The following is a 21,504-nucleotide window of genomic DNA, read 5'->3' on the forward strand; positions in this document are numbered from 1 at the left end:
AGGCTGGAGTGCAGTGGCCAGATCTCAGCTCACTGCAAGCTCCGCCTCCCGGGTTCACGCCATTCTCCTGCCTCAGCCACCCGAGTAGCTGGGACTACAGGCGCCCGCCACCTCGCCCGGCTAGTTTTTTTTTTTTTTTTTGAGACGGAGTCTCGCTCTGTCACCCAGGCTGGAGTGCAGTGGCCGGATCTCAGCTCACTGCAAGCTCCTCCTCTCGGGTTCACGCCATTCTCCTGCCTCAGCCTCCCGAGTAGCTGGGACTACAGGCACCCGCCACTTCGCCCGGCTAGTTTTTTGTATTTTTTAGTAGAGACGGGGTTTCACCGTATTAGCCAGGATGGTCTCGATCTCCTGACCTCATGATCCGCCCGTCTCGGCCTCCCAAAGTGCTAGCTTTTTGTATTTTTTAGTAGAGACGGGGTTTCACCGTGTTAGCCAGGATGGTCTCGATCTCCTGATCTTATGATCCGCCCGTCTCGGCCTCCCAAAGTGCTGGGATTACAGGCTTGAGCCACCACGCCCGGCCCTTTTTGTATTTTATGAGTACCCACTTACAAGGACCATTTTGAGAATTAAATCAGTTTAGAAAAAAATGCATAGCAAAACTCCTGGCATATGCTAAGCACTCAATAAGTGGTAGCTGGGCCGGGCACGGTGGCTTACGCCTGTAATCCCAGCACTTTGGGAGGCTGAGTTTGGCGGACCATGAGGTCAGGAGTTTAGGACCAGGCTGACCAACATGGTAAAACCCTGTCTCTACTAAGAAAAAAAAAAAAATTAGCTGGGCGTGGTGGCGGGCACCTGTAATCCCAGCTACTCAGGAGGCTGAGGCAGGAGAATAGCTTGAACTTAGGAGGCGGAGGTTGCAGTGAGCTGAGATTGCACCATTGCACTCTAGCCTGGGCAACAAGAGTGAAACTCCATCTCAAAATAAATAAATAAATAAATAAATAAATAAATAAATAAAAGTGGTAGCTGATGTTATAAATACACCTATGCTCTATTACCTAGTTGGCAAGGTACAGCACATCTCTGAGATTCAGCATACTCTCAAATTTGGCCAACCTCATACAGCCACGAGACTCAACTGAGATGATGGAGGTAGCAGTCTTTTATAAACTGTGAAGTAACTTACACATCATTAGTGGAGTTGTACGGAGACTATGACTTGCATCTTGCTGCAACTCTGAATTCTACCTTTCTGCCAGTCTGAATTCCACCGTTCTTTAGGTCTAAGCATCATGCAAGTTTCCATAGGAAGCTTTCCCTTGTGTCCCTTGGCAAGCACCCTCATGGGTATTCTACCCTTCTTTCTCTAAGGCTGTTGCCTCATGTTTGATGTATTAAAAACTCAGTTCCTCAGTGCCAGTGGAACATACCAGATTGCAGGCTAATCTTTAAGGATGCAAACAGAAACAGCATCAAATCCTCATTCTTGGATGATCATTCCCCTTGTATTACAGTTAGGCAAGCACTCAATAATATTAGTTACTATTTGCTGATTGCTTATATACATGAGCTCACTCCATCCTTACAACAACCCTATGAGCTAAGTGTTACTCATTTTACAGTTGGATAAATTGGGGACTGGCAAGATTACGTTACTTGTTTAAGTGCTCATCCAGAGAGGTGACTCCAAAGGCCTTGTTGTTAACCTTGTCCCATGTTTCTGGACTAGAATGTCCTTGAGGGCAGAGAAAATGCCTATTTCATCTTGGTGTACTTTGCAGTGCCAATAAAAATTCATTGCAGATGTTTCCTAAATGGCAAGAAACCAATGGTGATGGTGCCTTGCAATAGCTCTTAAACACTTTAAAGAGGTTGATTCTGCCTAACGCTAAAAGCTTCTAAGGGGCAGTTTTCTCTGACTTTTGCCTCTCTGACTGTGTCTACCCCCAACACCTGGCCTATCGTATGCCCAGATGGGTAGATTTGCATCCAGAACCTCAAGGCTTTTATGTTCCCGTTTTTATCTAGGAGACGGAGACATTTTGGCCAAACCAGTGTCAGAAAAGTTTTGCACTTTTGTTTGTTTGTTTGTTTTTGTTTTCTCTCAGTTTCACGATACCCAACTAAGGGTTTTACTGTGACCTATTCCTGTTCTCTATCATCTGCTCAAAAGCATAGTGAGAAATAAAGTCTGGAGGCGGGGGGAGCTAAAAGCTTCCAAAACATATCACAAACCAATTTACTTTTTTAAATACCCAGAAAAAGACAAGCATTTAATTTAGGTCTCAGACCCTCACTGATGGGAGCTTTGCAGTTCTCCAATACTCTCCTTCTGAAATGCAGGGCAACTGGCATTAAGGAACACTTGTTGAGACAACTCCAATTCTCAGCCCTTTTTTCTTAGTCCTGACAGCCTCAGCGTTGTACCATGTAGAGACCTCAAAGAGGCTGTAACTGTGGAGTCAACACAAGGGCTTTGACACCAAACAATGCATCTGTTCACATTGTGTAAGCACCAGGGGAAGGAACCACATGGTTCCAATTTAAATATATTTACTCTGTAAGCTACTAGCTCCCAAGCTGTTCTTCTGACCTGTGCCTAGCAGTTTGGGCATTCTTACTCTGCACTCCCAGAAGATACCTGGGCTCTTACGAAGACCCAGAGGGAAAGATAATTTTCTTCTTTAAGTTGCAGAGCCATTAAAGTATAAACAGTGCCTTCCCCAATTATTTTGTGCGCATTAAGTTCTTCACAAGAAAATGAATATCTGAAATGCTTCATTTTCTAGGGTAGAAGGAGCACAAGGTTTATCAATCAGGGAAATCTGGGCTCCAGCCCCTGCTCTGCCATTTAACAGTTGTTTGACTTCGGAAATTTATATAACATCCTGAGGCTCAGTTTCGTTATCTGTAAAGTGGAAGTAATAAAATAATTTATTTCTTAGGATTGTCAACAGGGTAAAACATCATCCACTGATTCATCTATTAAACAGACCTTCACTGGGGGCTTTACTGAGCACCAGACATTGTTCTATACATTGGGAATATAGTGGACGGAGGGGATAAACAAGATGCCTGTTATCTATGTATTTCAGGAGGAAGGGTGTGTGCCAAAAAAAAGTAATAAATGAGATCATTTCAGATAATGATGCATGCAGTTAGGGCGTTAAACCAAGGTGAAATTATAGAGAGTGACAGGTGGTGGAGAGGGGCAAGGCACTTTATAGAAGGATCCATGAGGAAGGGACATCTGAACTACTACCTGGATAAAATGAAGGGATAAACCATACACAGGTTTGGGGCAGAGGCAGAACCAGGCAGAGGGAAGAGCAGGTACAAAATTCCAGCACAGGATGGAGCTTGTTGTGTTTGTAGACTAGAAAGGCCAATGTATGAGAAATGCTTTGAGGTCAGGTGTGGTGGCTCACACCTGAAATCTCGGCACTTTGGGAGCTGAGGCAGATGGATCACTTGAGGTCAGGAGTTCAAGAACAGTCTGGCCACCATGGTGAATCCCTGTCTCTAGTAAAAATTTAAAAATTGGCTGGGAGTGGTGGTGCACACCTATAATCCCAACTACTTGGGAGACTGAGGCACAAGAATCACTTGAACCTGGAGGGCAGAGGTTGCAGTGAGACAAGATTACACCACTGTACTCCAGCCTGGGAAACAAAGTGAGACTGTGTATCAAAATAAATAAATAAATAAATAACATTTTAAAAAAAGAGAGAGTGAGAGAAATGCTGTTGGAACTATAGAGCTACTTGAGAAGATGAGTCTCTCTGTCTCTTTTTGCTACAAAAGGAAAAACAGGCCAGGCGCGGTGGCTCACGCCTGTAATCCCAGCACTTTGGGAGGCCGAGGCAGGCGGATCACGAGGTCAGGAGATTGAGACCATCTTGGCTAACACGGTGAAACCCCGTCTCTACTAAAAATACAAAAAATTAACCAGGTGTGGTGGCGGGCACCTGTAGTCCTAGCTACTCGGGAGGCTGAGGCAGGAGAACGGCATGAACCTGGGAGGCAGAGCTTGCAGTGAGCTGAGATCGCGCCACTGCACTCCAGCCTCGGCAATAGAGCGAGACTCTGTCTCAAAAAAAAAAAAAAAAAGTCCTTGGTCCCATGAATCACCTGACCAAAAGATCTCATGGTCAGATCAGTAGGGGTAGCACTGAGTTCATGAAACCAGTTAGTTTTCTTAGTTGCAGGACTTCTCAATAATTTGGATAATCCATTGAAAATTTCCAGAAGGGGCTAAGGTACACGTTATTTTTTAAACTCTGATCACATTTTTTTTCATGGGACGTTTCTTAGGACTACTGCCTTCCAGAATACACTTCAGGGATTGAGGCATCCTGCTTTTTCAGCACATCTGTCTGCACCTGGCCTGCAGGCTTGAAAACAGGAAGAAAAGGGATAAGGGAGGTAATATGTGTCAGGCATTGGCCACTCTGTTTCACCTACATCACCTTATTTGCATTCCACACAGGAACTCCTTGAGGTAGTGATATTATTCCCATTTTCAAGAACAGGAAACTAGGACTAAGATTTTTAAATTGCTTGCCCAAGGGCACTCAGCTTGGACAGAATTCCAGTGGAGATCTGCCAGTCTGTCCCCTAAGTCGCTGCTCGTTTTTCTTTGCTATCCTGTTGGTTGGAAAAGATTGTGTGAACACACTGTCCAAAAATGATAAACATTACCCTGACTGACCCTCTCAAATAACTCTGTGATACAGCCCTGTCATTTCTGAAACACAAAAACAAAAAACAAAACAAGGAAAACAAAATAAAGAAAAGGCTCTGCTGCTTCATTAAAAAAAAGAGGGAAGGATTTAGTAACAGTGATGGGAAGTCAATAAAAATAACAAAAGAAGGAGAAAATGACGACACTTCTCTGAAGGGAGAAAGGTGGCTGATTGGATGGACGAGTGGGAAAGGATGCAGGTAATTCTATAGACCAAATTCTCACACCTGGGCAAAAGTGGAGGTCCCTGGGGTGCAGAGCTAATCAGATACTTAAATAACTTTTTTTTCTTTTCTTCTTATCTACAAGTGTAATATATTTACCTATGGACTCAAGTTCCACATAGAGGTAAAACCATATCTGATCCAATAGCCAACTCCCACACTGCTGTCTCCACTGTCAATAAGAACGGACTCCAGTCATGCATAACAGAGGATACCTGGAGAGTTCTGGAACCCGCATAAAGCCAGAAGTTAAAGGGCTGACAAGGGTTCCTCTCCTGGTTCTGTTCCTCGACTCACGACTCACAGTATAACTGCTGTGCCCTGCCACTTAGCTGCAATTATGCCATAGGGAAGCAGAGATAATAACAGAAAGGCTGTTTATAAATCATTCTGGGTTGCTCAGATGGGGAAACAAAAAAGACACGTGCTCCACATTGGGAAATGCAGGGAAAACTGTTCTTGGCATCAATTCTGCAAGTTCACTTAGGAAGTGAAACGGTGAAAGAGCTACTGTGCTAGGACCTCATTTTCTACCCAGAAATGAGGCTACTGGGGGAATGATCCTAAAAGGTTCTTTACCCTGGATTTCCAGGAGCCAGTATTGTGGTGTGGTATGGAGGCAAGATTTTGAAGATTAGACGATGCAAGTTCAGTGGTCTGCAGGGTTCAGGTGAACTGAGTGGGGTGTGTCGAGGAGAGGGTATGTGCCTGGTCAGAGAGCAGAGTGCTTTGCTCCAGTCGAAGGTTGCCTAGTGGGATGGAGGGCCTGATGTTTTCAAAGCTTCTCATTTCTTTAAAGAGGTCCAAGAAGAATTCTGGTTTTTAATATGAACTCTCCTGATATTTAAATGTTGGCAAGTAATTAAAGAAGATAACTAATAGAGGCCAAAGAGAGATTGTTTATGGACTAATATGGTCTATGGAACACCAGTCTTGAAATCTCTGATGGAGAGGAAAGATAACTGGATTCCTGAGAACTAGATTCCAATGCTGGTTTTCCTCCTAACTTGTTGGGTGATTTTAGGTGAATCACTTCCCTTGCTTAGACCTTAGATTTCTCATCCTCAAATGAGGGCACAGAAGCAGGAAATCTTTGAGAGCCCTCCCCACCTTCAGGCCTCATGATTTTATGAGAACAAAACAACAGAGATCTATAATTTCAGAGCCCTTTGAAATGAGAAAAATAAGAAAAAGTAGTCTTTGGTAATCTCAAGCATTGCCAAGGATATGGAGCAACTGGAACTCTGGTAGATCACTGATGGGGCTGTGAATTGGACAATATTTTGGAGAAGAGTCAGGCAGTATTTGGGATAGTCAAAGACATACACATGCTTAGGCATAGCAGTTCCATTTGCAGTTATATTCCCCAGATGTGATTCTCAATCAATATGCTGAGAGGCACTAATTCCTTTGCGGGTTGGGGAAGTTGAATGAGATTATGGCAGCGATCTGAGCAATCTGTGGTCTCTGGCCAAGAGCAGCTTCATTCGGTGTTCCAAATCCTACTTATGAATCCCTGTATCATTATGTAATGGGATATTCCACACATGGGGTCTCATCAGGGCACAGACTCTAGAAATACTTGGCTCCGGTCTTTGGGCACCCCCACCCCCAACCAACCAACAACAGTCTAAGTTCTCTGTGGCTGAAAGTGTTAATGTAGCCATGTGAAGAATTTGTTTCCCCCCAAAGTTGGCCTTCTAAAATTTAGCTCTCAATCAGAACTGCCTTTATCTGAATGGACCAGCATGTAGAAATGGGGAAGAGTTTGAGATAAAGGAAGAAAGAGAATGTGAAAAAGAGGTGAGAGGAAGAAAGGAAGCATGAAAGGAAAGAAGAATAAATGGAGGGAGGAGGGAAGGAAGTTACTTTTCTAAATACATGGTCCATTCAATTTTATAATAAACTGTTCAATTTCTGTTAAGAACCACAAGGGTGGATGAACATGATATATGTGCATGTGTGTTTGTGTGTGTGTGAGAGACAAATACTGGAGCCTCAACATCACCACTGTAGTTTTTCTCATTAGAGAAGCCTGTTAACCACCCCACAACCCACCACTGTGCTCCCCTCCCCACCTTTTCTCCTTTCCACAACTTGGTGTGGGGCTGAGATTTGACTAGAATTGCACAACTGGACCCCTCCTTTGAAAACTGATCCTGTTTTCTTGGGTCTCTGAATTTATACCAAGTACTGCAAAGAGACTGGAGACCCCTGAAGCTAGGGTAGAACACATTACCCAAACTGGTTTTGCTATAGGACTCCTCCCAAGGCAGCACAGTAGGCATCACACGGCTCTCAGGAGGAGAGACAGAGAGAGAGAGAGAGAGAGAGAGAGAGACGGAGAGGTGGGAGAAAAGGGAGAGGAGAGAGAAGGAGAGATGCAGGGAGAAGAGGAAAGGTTGTGGGAGGGAGGACAAGAAGGGGAGGGGAGAAACAGTACTTTTCACTACCTGGGAAACAGCTGAGGGTAAAGTGGGATGTTTCTCTTACAACCAGCTGAAATTTGTGCTATAAAAAGTGATGCTACTTATTTTGGTGTTTTGAGAATGAAGGAAAACATCCCATGGCTCTTTACAGTTGCTGCTTATTTTTCTTTCTTTTCCTCCCTTGTTTGTTTGTTTTAATGCATTTGCATGTTTGCAGAGTCCTGCTTGTTTTGGTAAATGCCTCTTTAGCTCCCCATGAACAGCTGCTGTCCTTTCCCCACTGGGGCGCTCAGGAGGAGGTGCTGCTGCTCTGCAGCCTCAGCCCTCAAGACTCAGCCTGTCATAGCCTGATCCAAGCTCAGGGACAAGTCAGCCAAAGACCTCAGAGCTGCAGCTCCATCCCCTTACTCAGAATTCCTCTGAATAAATGAGCATATGGGTCCACTTGTGAAAATTCCTCTTCTCTGATACTTGTGCCTTGCTGTGGTGGGCAGAGAATGGCTTTCGGAGACAGACAAAGTAGGATTTTGCCTCTTACTGCCTGGATGGTCATGACTCACTCGCTCTGTTTCTCTGAGCCATACCTCACAGAAGAAGTGCAATAATAAGATAATGTTCCTATCTATTAGGGGCTCAACAAGTGTTTGTCTCTTCCTGTCCTCTCTCATCTTTCCTAGCTATTGGGAATCACACACTGTTAGAACTGGAAAGAACTGCAGAGAATCCATGCAATCCACCATCATCATTTTAAAGATGGGGAAACTGAGGCCCAGTGAAGGGGAATGACTAATCCAAGGTCACATAATTAGTCAGATATAGGGCAGCACTTTGCCCTCATTCAATGTTCCTCCTACAACCAAAGAACTAACAAATACATATCGATCGATATGTTTCAGTCGTTAAATATTTCCTACTGTTTACTTAGGGCACAGACACCATTCATCGAGAATTCAAACAAGTCAGTCCTGGCCTCGGTCAACTTATGGATGGTCAGAAAGGCTGGCTAAAAATGGGAAAGTGTTGTGGAAAAGGTCTAATGGATTTCCATTGACATGGTTTCCCCAGGCTTTGAGAATTAGCTTATTTTTATAGGGTCTGGAAAACAAGGGATAAAAACATCCTCTTAGAGTGAAATAAGACAATGAGTTATATTTAAGAAGCTCTTGCTTCTGAAAGATTGCGACAGACTTTGCACAACAGAAGCTAGAGACAGTGGGTGCTAAACAATGTGGATTTTGCAACCACCTTTTGTGTCCTCTGTGGTAACAGGGGCGTGGGAAAGGCTGGTTGTCCCCCTCTTCTCTTTTCTTTTCTTACCCCCCAGGTATACAGGGCAAGACTGAATCAACTTTCAGAAAGCCTCACTCTTGCGGAGCCGACAAAAATCATAACTTTCTCTTCTTCTGGATCTCATGAAACAAATCTGAGAGACGCTGTGCAGCTCTGCACAAGTTGTCCCCTTTCTGGGCCCTGTGATTCTACATGGTAACACAGAAGTTTGGACATGTCAGATGGATGAGATAATCTCTGAAGCTTTTTCCAGCTCCAACTTTAAGAACTTTACACAAAATTCTGTGCACAGAAGCAGCACCATCATCATCAAAAGGTGGTTATAAATATTCTTTTCAAAATCATTATGTTTACATAGTGCCTAACAGTTTGCAGGAACACTTTTATCTGTAGTGCAACATTTAACCCTCACAACCACCCTGTGGAGTAGATTTCATCTGCTTATTCCAAAATAGAAAACTATGACTCAGAAAACTGAAGTGACTTGCCCAAGAACACACATTCAAGAAGTGGCAATGTGGAGGTTCAAACCCAAGTAAGAGTATTCCCAAAACTTGTATTCTTTTCAGGAAAGTCCACTCCCTTATAGCTCCAAACTAGGTGCATTAATAGATGCTAGCTCAAAAGCACTGAGGGAGTGATGTCATGCAGTTGAAAGACAGGCTCTTAGACCACTCGTGACGTCATAGGAGCTAGGCTTGTGGAAGACAGAGATTTCACCTATCTCTGAAACACATGGTGAACTAGGATGATGCAAATACCAGTCTCACTCTATCCCCCTTGGTTAGGAAGGTTATGCCTCCTGCCTGTGCCACCTAGGAAGCAGAATATCCCAGTATTTCAGAGATAAAAGAGAGCTAATCCTCTTTTTGTTCAGATGAGGACCTTGAGGCTCAGAGAAGGAAACTGATGTTTCCAGGGTCACCCTGCAAGCTATTGTCAATTCTGCCGCTGCAAGCCAGGTGAAGGAGGTTTTTTCACCACACAACCCTGCTTCCCTCAATTGTCCTAGGAATTCAGAGACTCATGGGCCTCTCAAGCCCAAAGGCAGAGCCGGCCAGAGGCCAGAGGATGGATGGAGAAGGGAGAAATGCACAGACTTTTTACAGCCACACAAATGGCTACCCAGCTTCAAAATCACGCTGTCTCCACTCGGCTACAAGTGGCCCAGGGCGAGTCTGCCGCGGGTCCCTTACCTCTGCTCGGCAGGGCTGTAGGTCTCCCCTCTCTGGCAGCTGCTCAGGGTGACGGGGTCAAAGTTGTCGAAGGAGCGGAGGGCCACCCCCGAGATGGCGACCAGGGGCGAACTGAAGCTCACACGTACCGCCTGGCTGTGGTAGAAGGGCTGGCTGAGGTCATGGACCACAGGGATAATCAGGGGATTGTTCCTGCAGCTCAGGACATGGAGGCCTGTCAGGGGAGACAGAGGGGCCGAGGGGCCAGGCTCATTACTCAAGGCCAGTCACGCCCTCCCCAACGGGCCCTTCCCGAAGCCCCCAGACCCTTTCATGTCACTGCACAAAAGCACCATTGGGCGGCCGGTGAGGATTTTGAGTCTGATTGAAAGTTTCTTTGTCTGCCTTTTTTTCCTTGGTTCCAAATCTTTCCAATCCCCCTGCCTCCCTGCCCCCTCAGCTTCCCCTTCACCTACTGCCCAAAGTCCCTCTCCCTCCCCCAAATGGCCACCCCTCAGCCAAGCATCCCAGGCCCTCACCTCCCTCCCACATTGCTGTAGGGCTTATTGGTCTGAGTTGCTGGGTTTCAGGCTGCCTGCCTGGTCAGTTGGAAAAGTGATGGAAATAATTCATAGCAACAGGCGCTTCCCAGGGTAAAAAGCCCACTCTCATAAGTAATCTGTGAACCTGGGAGCAGCCCTGAGAGGAAAGGACCTCTTGCTTAGTCTGCAGAAGAGGTTGAGAATCGTGGGCAGGGATGGTTTTCCAGAGGAACACAGCCCGGGCATGGCTAAAACTCTAAGAAAAATCCAAGCTTGCCTCACTCAAGAGTCCTCAGTTTTGTTTTGTATTTTTTTAACGCAGGCAGCAGGTTCCCATTCTCCAAGAAGGAAGGGAGAGGGCCAGGGAGAAAAGATACACAAGGGACAGAAGGAAAGGAAGGCTGTGGCAAGATATAGTTGGCAAAACAGAAGCTGGCTTTGGTGTTGGGCGGACCTGAGTTTAAATGATGGTGTAGCCCCTTCCTAATAATGGGACTCCAGAAAGCCTCTAAAACTCAGTTTTCACATCCAAAAAATGGTATAATCCTAACCATGTCCTGGCAGACTTGCTATGTAAGGAGAAGTCTCTCGTGTGGAAGCCTGAAGCAGGTGCCCTTCTCAGTTCCAGAGGTGAAGCTGCCTCTGAGAATCCTGGGATGCTGTGGACTGAGGAAGATGGTGATGGTGGGGGTGGAGGGGAAAATCAGAAAGGCCTCAGGCATCAGTAGCAGGATCCAAAGAGCTTCTGTGGAACCAGACTTTTCCCCACTCTGCTGAAAAACCTCTCCTCAGAGCCCTGGGCTATGCAACAATAACTACGAAAATATTTGTTTCTCACTTAGGGAAATTTCCCAGGAATCCTGCTAAGTCCAGAGGGGTTTTCTTTCTCTTCCTTATTCATAGGTTCCCCTTGCCTTTAAAAGTAACTAAATAAATAAGCATAAAAACAAAACAAGAAAACTTTCCCTGATCCCTTGGCTTTTATCTGACCCTGAAATGACCCCTTCCTGCTTGCTTCATACAGGTCTTTGAAAGGCATTCTCTGCAGAATGGTCTGGGCACAGCTTTGAAGTCCAGGCTTCAGTACTGGCCAAGAATTCCAAATGCTTGGAGTAGCCAGGCTGCCCAGAGCTCTCCGGGGTAGACTGGAAGTGTGAAGGTGTCATAGGAAATTCGTAGCGACAATAGGAATTTCTTAGGTTCTGATCTTGTGCTAGGCATGGTTACAGCAGTGTCAAATAATAGCGCACTCTGACTCTAAGGTGGATATCATTGTCTTTGCTGTGTATATGAAGCAAGTGAGCCTCTAAGTAACGTGCTTTGAGGGCAGGAAGATTGCTCACCTTCTCAAGGTGAGTGAGTGGTGGGGACAGGATCCAAACCTCAGCTGTCAGCTCTGGATTCAGGCTCTCTTCTCTGAACCTCAGTACATGTGGGTATGCAAAGGGGTGGTACAAGTGGCAAGTCCAGCCCTTGTCCTCCCCCTTGGCCCTGCACTTAGGCAGGCCCTCCCCTTAGGCAGGCCCTCCCATGGTAGAACCTGACTCCTCAACTGCCTCCCTACTCCTACAATATTCCTATTCCTATTCCCATTGGAAACTTCTCCAGAGGTTATATTGGTGATACAGTCCCCACTTGGGGTGGAGGGTCATGAACACTCCCGGTTATAGGGTAAAAGGCAATAGGCTATGACACTGAAAATCTAACTAGTAATTCCTGACCTGCCATGTGACTTGGGGTCTCTCAGTGCCTCTCTTTGGGTCTCAGGTGGTGATATATACAATGGGGAAATGGCTCTTACTCAGTCTCCCTCCTTCTTGGGGTCTTTGGGGAATAATATGGGATATCTGAGGTTAAAGGGGGCTGGCAGAAGGGAGTGCTTGGCCATTGACTCCTTATCCCTGTATCTGCCAGATCTAGATTTCTCTGGATATATCACCACATCTTGATTTGAGGGCAACCAGAATGCCAAATAGAAAATAAGCAAGAAAGGGGAGAAAGGAAGGAAAAGCTCATTCTAAGCTGATTCTCACAACTAGTCATGGTGCAGAGGTGGAAGCAGGTACCAAGAGCAAGCCAAGCCCAGGAGAGCATGCTTACCTAGATCGTGGCTCTGATCTTTGGTATCAAGCAGCTGCACACTGATGGTCTCCTGTTTTTGGTCCCCATAATATGTCCCATCCGTCACCAGGTGGACAATGACAGCTGCAGCAACCATTGGCTGAGAAAAGTACGCCTGAAATTGCAAAGACATAGGAGGGTCACATGTGCACTCAGTCATGTGGTGGGGAGGCAGCCCCATTGGGGTGCATTTGAGGAGAAACTTCCTTTTTAAGAACTGGGCTACTACTCATCGGGGTCCAAGGTGGGAAGGGGGACAATGAAACCTAACAGTGAAGAGCACAGGCTCTGAGATCAGAAACCCAATTTCAATATTTGCTCTGCTCCTACTTAGCTGTGTGACAGTGAGTGAATGGCTGGGCCACTCTGGGTCTACATTCCATCATTTCTAAATGGTGGATTAAAAAAAACCCAACAGGTACATCATAGACTTGTTGTGAGGTTCTACTAAGATAATGAGATAATGAGAGTAAAGTGTGTAGCAAAGGTCCCGGTCCACACCAAAACCCACAAAACAACAATAAATACTATTATCTTTCACTTCTCCATGTCAACCTCTGCACTCAGCTTTGAGGAGAGAAAGCTAAAGAAGATATGGCCCTTGCATTTTTGGGAATTCAAAGTAGGTCAGTGACACACAGCCAAAATGCAATAATATCCACAATCCTTAGCCAGAAAGAAAGACCAGACAGCTCTGTAATACCATGTCACAAGTGCCTTCCTACAAGTGACCAAACATGTGCAGGACAAGAAGAGAGATAATGGTCACTTCTTTCTCTGGTGATCAGTAAAAGGTTCAAGGAGGAAAAGATAATTTTAAAAGATTTTGAACAATGAATAGGAGGTTCCAGGCGGACAAGATGTATCCCAAACTCTTTGCTAAAACAAGAGCTCAGTGGGGGCATTCCATGAGCAATTAGGATTCCATTTCAGGAAGCATCACACTGCTAAGTGTTTTGTTCCCTGTTCTTACAATTAACACCCTCAGCAGGTAGACAACCCATCTTCAGAAAGGGTCATGGGAGTCCGTGTTTTCTGTGGCTCGCTGCTGGAGATTCCAAAGCTCTCAGAGCTTCAGCTTACCCGGAGCCAAAAAGTGGTTTGAGCCAGCTGGGAATATGGGTAGCTGATGGTGCAAGGGTACCAGGCGTGCTGGGAAATGCCTTCACTGAGATCTATCACCTTGGTTCGACACACCTGGAAAAACATAAAAAAAAAATTATGTTTTAGAGAGTGTCAGAAGTTCAACTAAATTCAATTTTACAAACCTTTACTGTTCACCTATTTTGCTCTTGGCACCACAGGAAAAAACAAGGATGAAAAGACCAGAATCTGGTCCAGGAGCTCACATTCTAATGCAGAAGAGGTAATCCTCAACACTTTTAAGGATATAATAGATAATGTGTTTTGATGGTAGAGATGACAGAGATATTCTCACAGAGACAAATCCTGGAGGAGATGATATTTGAGTTGGGCCTGGAAGAGTAGGGCAGTGATAAGAGGAAGGGCATTGCAGGTGGAGGGAATAGAAGCAAGGCTCAGAGGAAAGCAGAAACCCAGAATGCTTAGGTTGTGATAAAATGCCTGTTACTACTGAGGCTGAGGGACAGTGGCAGAAAAGGTGGGTTGAATAATTAGATCTCACAGAATCTTGAATGTCAAGCAGATGATTTTAGAAGAAATCTGTAAATTGTGCTCCAAGTGATATTACAACAGAGAAAAGACTGTGAAAACATTAGCATTTGCTTCTCCATCAACAAAGAAAATCAGTTCCATCACTTTATACACACACACACACACACACACCTACACACACACACACACACACACACACACATTCATTCTCAATGACAGATAATACCAAACAGTATTAAAAGAAATAGGAAACATTTATAGACAAGCAGGATTCTTCAAACTTAGGAGTTTCTTGCATATTCAAATGTCACTTTGTTTACTGATTCATTCATTCATTTGAATGATATTTATTGAGTAACTATTGCTTGTCAAACACTCTGGGACAAAATGATAAAAAAAGACAGATGCTGAAGAGCTTAGAGCAGGCAATGTGTGCAGATATTAGTCAAGTAATTACAAATACATATATAAATATAAACAGAAAACAGTGTAATGAGGGAAAGAGGATAGGAACAGCTGAGCTGTCCTTGACATTGGTGAGGCCTTTGGTAGAAGGTCATCCCAAACTGACACTTCTCCTCTGGTCTCTAATGTGGCTCCTCTCTCAAAACTTCCCTGTGAATTTGGTCCTGTCATTTCATGTCTTCTCAGTGCATTCTACTCATCTGAAAAGTACGGCTGACCTGGAGAGCCCTGAGGATCTCATATGCTATTGAAAAAAAGTGATATATCCTCAACAAGATCAAACAAACATAAACACCTAAAACAAGCAAAACCAAAAGTAAAATGGAAAAGTATACACAAGGATTAAGAATATCCATTTCTACAATAAATATAGTAGGAAAAGATTGGAAATAGTTTATATGTTCTCCTGTTGGTGGAGAAATGTATAAAATATGAAATATTCACATGACAGAATTCTATTATGACAAAGGAACAGTAAGAGAAATAAACTAGATTCATATACAAGGATGATATAAAAATATTTTAATGCTTGGCTCAGTATGGTCTCTAGTCAAATGAAAAGGAAGCCCTAATGGTAAGCTCACAGCCATCAACATGGAGAGATCACAAAACGTAACATTGAGTGGAAAAAAAGAAACAAGGTGCAAATGGATAAGTACATCATGACGTCATTTATAAAAATAACACAAAGCAAAACTATATATTGCCCAGCGATTCATGCGAATTAAAAATAGAGTAGAGAAGTATACATCAAATTCAGGGTGGTAGTTGTTTCTATGTATCAAGGAAGGGAATGACATTGGGAGTCAGGGAAAAAAGGGCCCTCAATCTTATTTGTGGTGTGTTATTTTTCTTACAGAAAGAGACATGAAGCAAATATGAAAAAATTTGCACAGTTGTCAACTGCAGGTGGTCCATAAACCTGTTATACATAGGTGGTTTTGGTTTATATCATCCTATGTAATTTTATAAATTAAAAAGAAATCCAAACTGTTAGCTTAGAAAGCCATTGAAAATAGATATAAAACCATCAACATCAGTTTTCCTAACAATGTGTTCAGTACAGTGGGCTCCAATGACCTGGACCAGGTCTGAATTTTCTACGACAGCCCATCCTTCTTACTCTTGGCACCATCTTGCTGAGAATCCCATCTATATTCTATGCTATGTGCCATTCTGGGAATCCCATCTATAAATCTGTGCAAACTCAAATGCCTCTCTTTCCATTACTTCTTGCAATGGTTCTGGCTTCAAGGAGGTCTTGGAAAATGCCAAGTCTCAATTATCTTTGTAATAAGTAGACACTAATCGAAGCACATGGTTGCATCATAATCTGCAGTTGCAAGCATTAGTACTTTTATTTTTAAATAAACCTTTTGTTGAAGTAATTTCATATTTATAGTAAAGCTGCAAGTATAATACAGATAATACAGATAACCAAAATGTGGTGTGCAATTGTGAACAAGTTGTCTTATCTTTTGGCCCTTAGTTTACCTTGCACATCTGAATGCTGGGTTATACAACAGGTTTTCATGCGTCTTCCATGGATTCCTTGGATTCCATGAAGAAGTTGGCCAGGGGATCATGATGTAGAGAAGATCTACTTAGTTTCCACTCTACTATTTCAAACAGAGCATCTCCACTCACCTGTTTTATATATCAAGCTGCCTTATAATATTTCATTTAAGAAAAGAGTTTCATTGCTTTAAAAACATCAAAAAGTATTGAAATGTGTTAGCTGCCAAAGTTCCCCTCACCCCGGCCCTAGAAATTGATGGGTTCTGAGAGCACAATATTAATTCTCTGAATATCACTGGTGACTTCTTGAGAAGAAACATGCTATGAATCAACTATCCCATTGCCTAGGAATTAGGTGATGGCTTCAGTTATTCAAATCTCTAGAAGTCTCACACTGAGGAGGCTAAGAGTAGAACACAGCCACTTAAATGGGCTGGAAGACGTTTTTAAGTTTATTTATTTTTCTCAAAAACAACTGGGATCGGGTTTAGGCAGATCTGCCAGTGGATTGTGTTACACTTTACAACAGTACAAGACTTTGCATAAACTATCTATGGAATTTGAAATCCAGGCCAGCAATTCGACATGTATCATTTCGGAATTCTTTCCCCTTGTGTTCTTAGCTGTCTGTCTCCCAGCAGAACTTGGTGAAGCACATCTCTGAAGGCTGGATTGGGGGTGGGTCTTATCTCTGCATCTGAAACATTCATGGCTACAGGAATCTTTGACATGAACAAAGCCCTCTTATTGCTTAAATACTATTTCCTCTTGTCAGTTCTATTAGCACTAGACAGGGTTTTAGAGGAATATACTGGCGTTATTTTATTCTTCTGCTTTCCTATTTTGTTTTGTGTTTGTTTCAAGTTGGCTGCAATCCTGACCAAGGACAGTCAAAGCAGATCAGAGAAGAATGAACAAATCCAGCTGAAATTTTGCCCAAAGCCCTAGTTGATCTGCAAAATCATCTATGTTCCTGGGGAAGTGGAGGGAGGCTGGAGAGGAAGAGAGAGGCAAACCCTTACAAGCCTCCTGCTTTCATAGACGTTGAGTGAATTTGCTCATTCAGCAGCCATTTACTGAGGGCATATGGCATGCCAGGCTTCAGATAACTGCAAACAAAAGAGCCTTGCCATGACACAGAGTTGGTCACTAAGGACACAAGTGTGATCTCCAAGGTGACTGATTTTATGGGGATGCTCTGTTTTCATCCACCCTTGTTTTTTTGTTTTTTTTTTGTTTGTTTTTTTGGGCTTTTTTCACTTTCCAAAAAGGCAAATCCAACTCCATAAAGCATTGCTGAACAATGTTGACTTTACTGAATGTTTTGGGAAGAGACATGCAGGAGAGTTACATCACACATTCTAGGGGCCTCTTTAGCTCTCCCTACCATCACCCCTAAGCTCCTCTTCACTTATCATCTCCCTTCCTCCAGTTTCTTCAGTGACACTGGCTCCAGTGACATTCCCAATCTTTCTCAACCTTTTCCCCCTTCCCAATCTGCCCATTTCTTATACCCCATGCAGAGCCATACTCCATCCTTCCAGTGATGCTGAGGTTCTTCCTAGCCTTCCAGCCCTAGAGATGTCAGGAAGTAACACAGTAACCCTTTTTCCCCTCTCTGCCATGCTGGTGTGAACAAGACCTGCTCCCTCCTTTCACATTGTTCCCTGTCTCGTGGAACACATCAAGACTGCTCTAGAAACACTGGCAACCTCTAGGCTTTCAGTTTTAGGGAAATGGAAAAGGAGATAAGGAGAGATTCTATGGAGCTGAAACCTGTTTTTCTGTCCTGCCCAGTCCCGTGTTTATTGCAGTATTATTCATGATAGCCAAGATGTGGTAACAACCTACATGTCCATCAACAGAAAAATGGATAAAGAATATGTATATACAATGGAATATTACTGGACCTTAAAAAAGGAAAGTCTGCAATCTGCAATAAGAGGAATGAATTTTGAGGACGTTATGCTAAGTTAAATAAGCCAGACATGGAAAACAAATACTGCATTAGCTCACTTAATATGAAGTGTCTAAAATACTCATTCATAGAACCAAAGATGAAATGAATGGTGGTTGCTAGAGGATGGGGAAGGAAAAAGTGATCAGTGACTAATCAATAGGCATAAGGTTTCAGTTAAGCAAGATGAATAATTTCTAGAACTCTGCTATAAAACATTGTTCCTATAGTGAACAATACTGTACCATACACTTAAAAATTTGTTAAGAGGGTAGATCTCATGGTGTGCTCTTCCCATAATAAAAAATAAATAATTATTACTTTGAATGACTCTTCCCATAATAAAAAATAAATAATTATTACTTTGAATGACTAAAATGTTGACATTCAATGTTGATCCACTGGCCTGAAAGTATTTGACTCTTTGAACCCCTGGTACAGGTTTAATGGTGTCTACACTGGCAGAAAACCTGCTTGCTTCTTTTCTCATCCTGGGCAATCTAGCAGGTCCCTCCAAGCAGCTTCCCCAGCCCTTATTCTAAGAAAATAGTTGGTCCCTGGGGTGGCTTCAGGTCACAGCTTTGTTGTCCTGGGACAACAATAAATAATTACATTTATTAATGTATAAATACATTAAATATTTTTACATAAAATATTTTATTACATAAAATAAGTGAAGGGAAAAATAAATTGATATAGCAGTGCTAGGCAAAGAGCAGATGTGGTTGGGCTGACAAGCACCCTCACTTAGGTCCTCTCAGGTTGGAGGAGGGATGACATAGCCTCTTGATTACTTCATGGACATACAGCTCATTTCCATTATAGAAAGCCTATGTACCATTGGACAGTCCTCTCCAACAGTCAGAGAGAGAGAGACTCCTGGCTCCACTTTCTCCTACTGTTTCTTCTAAGTAGCAATGCCTATAAGCTTTCTTATTTTAAAGTTAGATGGGACTAGAATAGGTTATCTGCTGAGACCATTCCCCTTTGCAGTGGTCAAGGGAGGGGAGGTATCTTGCACAGTAATGTATAGCCAATATGGAGCAACATATTTATGAAAAAGCAAAATTTTCTGTCTCCCAGAAATAGTGCACTTTTCTCACTTATGTTCTGTACCTTATTGATCCTATTTTTGCCATGTAGAAACATCTCCAGTGACATTTATACCTCTTCCCCCAAGAAATCATGGCAGAAATGACAGACAGCAATTCTAGTGCCCAACACCATTCTCTTCTCCAAGATACCCAGCCCTGTGTCTTTTATGGAAGCTGGGCAGATGACTGCTTCTCACCCTCATCCTAGCACCTGGAGGAACTGAAAGGCTAGTGACCCCTTTTCCACTTGGCCTTGAGGGAGGGCCACTCATTTTAGCAGAATCCCTTCGACTCTCCATTATCTGCAGAGATAATCTGTGTTTCCTTCAAATACCATCCATGGACAGTAGAAGACCTGGCTTAATTCCAGCTCTGTCACCAATTAACTGGACATTTCTCTCACTCTCCAATTCCCCCTCTGCAATTGTACTAAATGGTTGCGCTCAATGACCTTTAAGGGCCCCAGGAGCTTAAGGACACCCACAGTCATAACATCCACCAAGGGTTTCATAGTCACAATATCGTTTAACCCTGATAGTCTGGGAGATTAGAGCCACTGCATTTTCTCTGGTGAGAAAATGAGGCTCAGAGGCTTTGAAAAACCCTTTCAAGGTCCTATATCCAGTTGTATATCACAACTAGGAGTTGACTGATCTCTAGAATTCCATGTTCTGTATACTTAATTACAAAGCAACACAATTGCTACTTGGACTCGACCGAAACCTCTGCTTCCTCTGGTGGAGAAAGGGCACCAAAGACCAGTCTTTTTGCTTCTGGTCCCACCACATTCATTCATAAAAATGCTCCCCATAATTAACTTTCCAAAGGGGAAAAACTAACCATACCACCCTGCTACTTATCCACCCACCATGCTGCCCACGATCCACAGGATGGAACCTTCCCTTGACACAGCTTACAAAGGCTTTCAGGAGCTGGTTTCAGCAGCTTCCACCAATTTCACTGCTCTCTGTGCTCCCTTCCCTGGCATCTATACAGTGATGTCTCCTTCAAGCTGGACAACTCTTTCTCCCACATGTTGTAGACTCCCCCTCCATGATGCTGGAGCCCAGAACCCCCACCCCGACCACTGCTGCACTGCCCATTTTGTGAAATACTACACGCATTTCAAAGCCACTCTCAAATATCATCCCTCCTCTGAAAGCCTTTACTCACTCCCCAGGCAGAATTAATTGCTCTTTTTTATGTGTCCATATAGTTCCTTATTTATACCTCAGTTACAGCACCTGTCAAGTTAGATTATAGTTGTTTAGTGTCCAGTCTCATCTCTTTAAACTCTGAAGACTTCCAAGGTGAGAAGCATGTTTTATTTATCCTCAAATAAATCCCAGCAGATTTCCCAGCACACAGGAAATAATAGGGACCCAGCAGGCAACAGCAGCAGTAGCAGCAGCAGCAGCAGCAACATGTATCAGGTGCCTATTCTATGCTGGGCACTGTTTTAAGGACTCCATGTGTACTAAATCATGCAGTGCTCACAAGGACTCTGTGAGGTAGATATTAGAATGATTCTCATTTTACAGATAACAAAATTGAGGCCCAGTAATTTGCCTAGGGTCACACAACTAATTAGCGGTAGAACCAAAATTGAAATCCACGCACAAATTTAGCCCACATTCTTAACCATGGATGTTAACTTCAAGAGAGCCTGCCTACATACCTCTCAGGGCTGTGACAAGATTTTTAAACAAGAGAATGGATGTATCTGTGCTAGCGGGGTCTTAATCTCAGCCACATGGAAGATGGAATTGGGACTTCTTGTCTTCCCCTGGGGCTCCTGAAATAGAAGCTGCTTCAACAGACCAAAACAGGCCTTTTCAGGTCTGCCCTGGAGTGGAGTGATACGGTAGAAAGAACCTGCAACTGCCAGGCAAGGGACCTGCCTCCTAGAACTGACTCAATTGCTCACTTTTTCTGACCTTCTCTCTTCCTATTTATGGAAAGACAAAGTAAGATGAATTTATCTCCAGAGGGCTTTTCAGTCCTGACATTCTGCTGGCTTTTGATTCACAGCTTCTCTGGTGAATGCTGCAGAAAAGAATGTTGACTCTAAGTGTAAAACAAGCAAAGAAACAAACAAACAACAACAGCAACAACAACAAAACCACACCGTGCAGCAGGTGAACATCCTGTTGACTTCTGAGACTTACGGGTCCCTTTCTCTGAAGCTGAAGGCTAATTTCCAAGACACCTTTTTAGACAAAGACAATCAGAACAGTAACATAAAAGTTTACTGCAGCCTTTCCAGCAATGCGTTTTCTCTCTCTCTCTCTCTCTCTTTTCGTGTCTGCAATTGCATGTTGCAAAATAGCTGGGGAAATCCTTCGTCCAGAGCTTTGGGAT

The 21,504-nt window shown here is 43.5% G+C and overlaps 1 protein-coding gene across 1 annotated transcript in view; it reads right to left on the reverse strand.

Moving 5' to 3' along the window:
* PAPPA (pappalysin 1) overlaps positions 1 to 21,504 on the reverse strand; it is a 246,345-nt gene that overhangs the window by 55,371 nt on the left and 169,470 nt on the right. Inside the window, exons 11-13 of the mRNA XM_015116970.3 lie at positions 13,558 to 13,671; positions 12,454 to 12,589; positions 9,833 to 10,046 (exon numbers count right to left, since the gene is read on the reverse strand). Of these exons, the coding sequence (XP_014972456.3) occupies positions 9,833 to 10,046; positions 12,454 to 12,589; positions 13,558 to 13,671 (464 nt within the window). The remainder of the gene's footprint in view (positions 1 to 9,832; positions 10,047 to 12,453; positions 12,590 to 13,557; positions 13,672 to 21,504) is intronic.

Source organism: Macaca mulatta, chromosome 15 (assembly GCF_049350105.2).
Source record: "Macaca mulatta isolate MMU2019108-1 chromosome 15, T2T-MMU8v2.0, whole genome shotgun sequence".
NCBI classification, from domain to species: Eukaryota; Metazoa; Chordata; class Mammalia; order Primates; family Cercopithecidae; genus Macaca; species Macaca mulatta.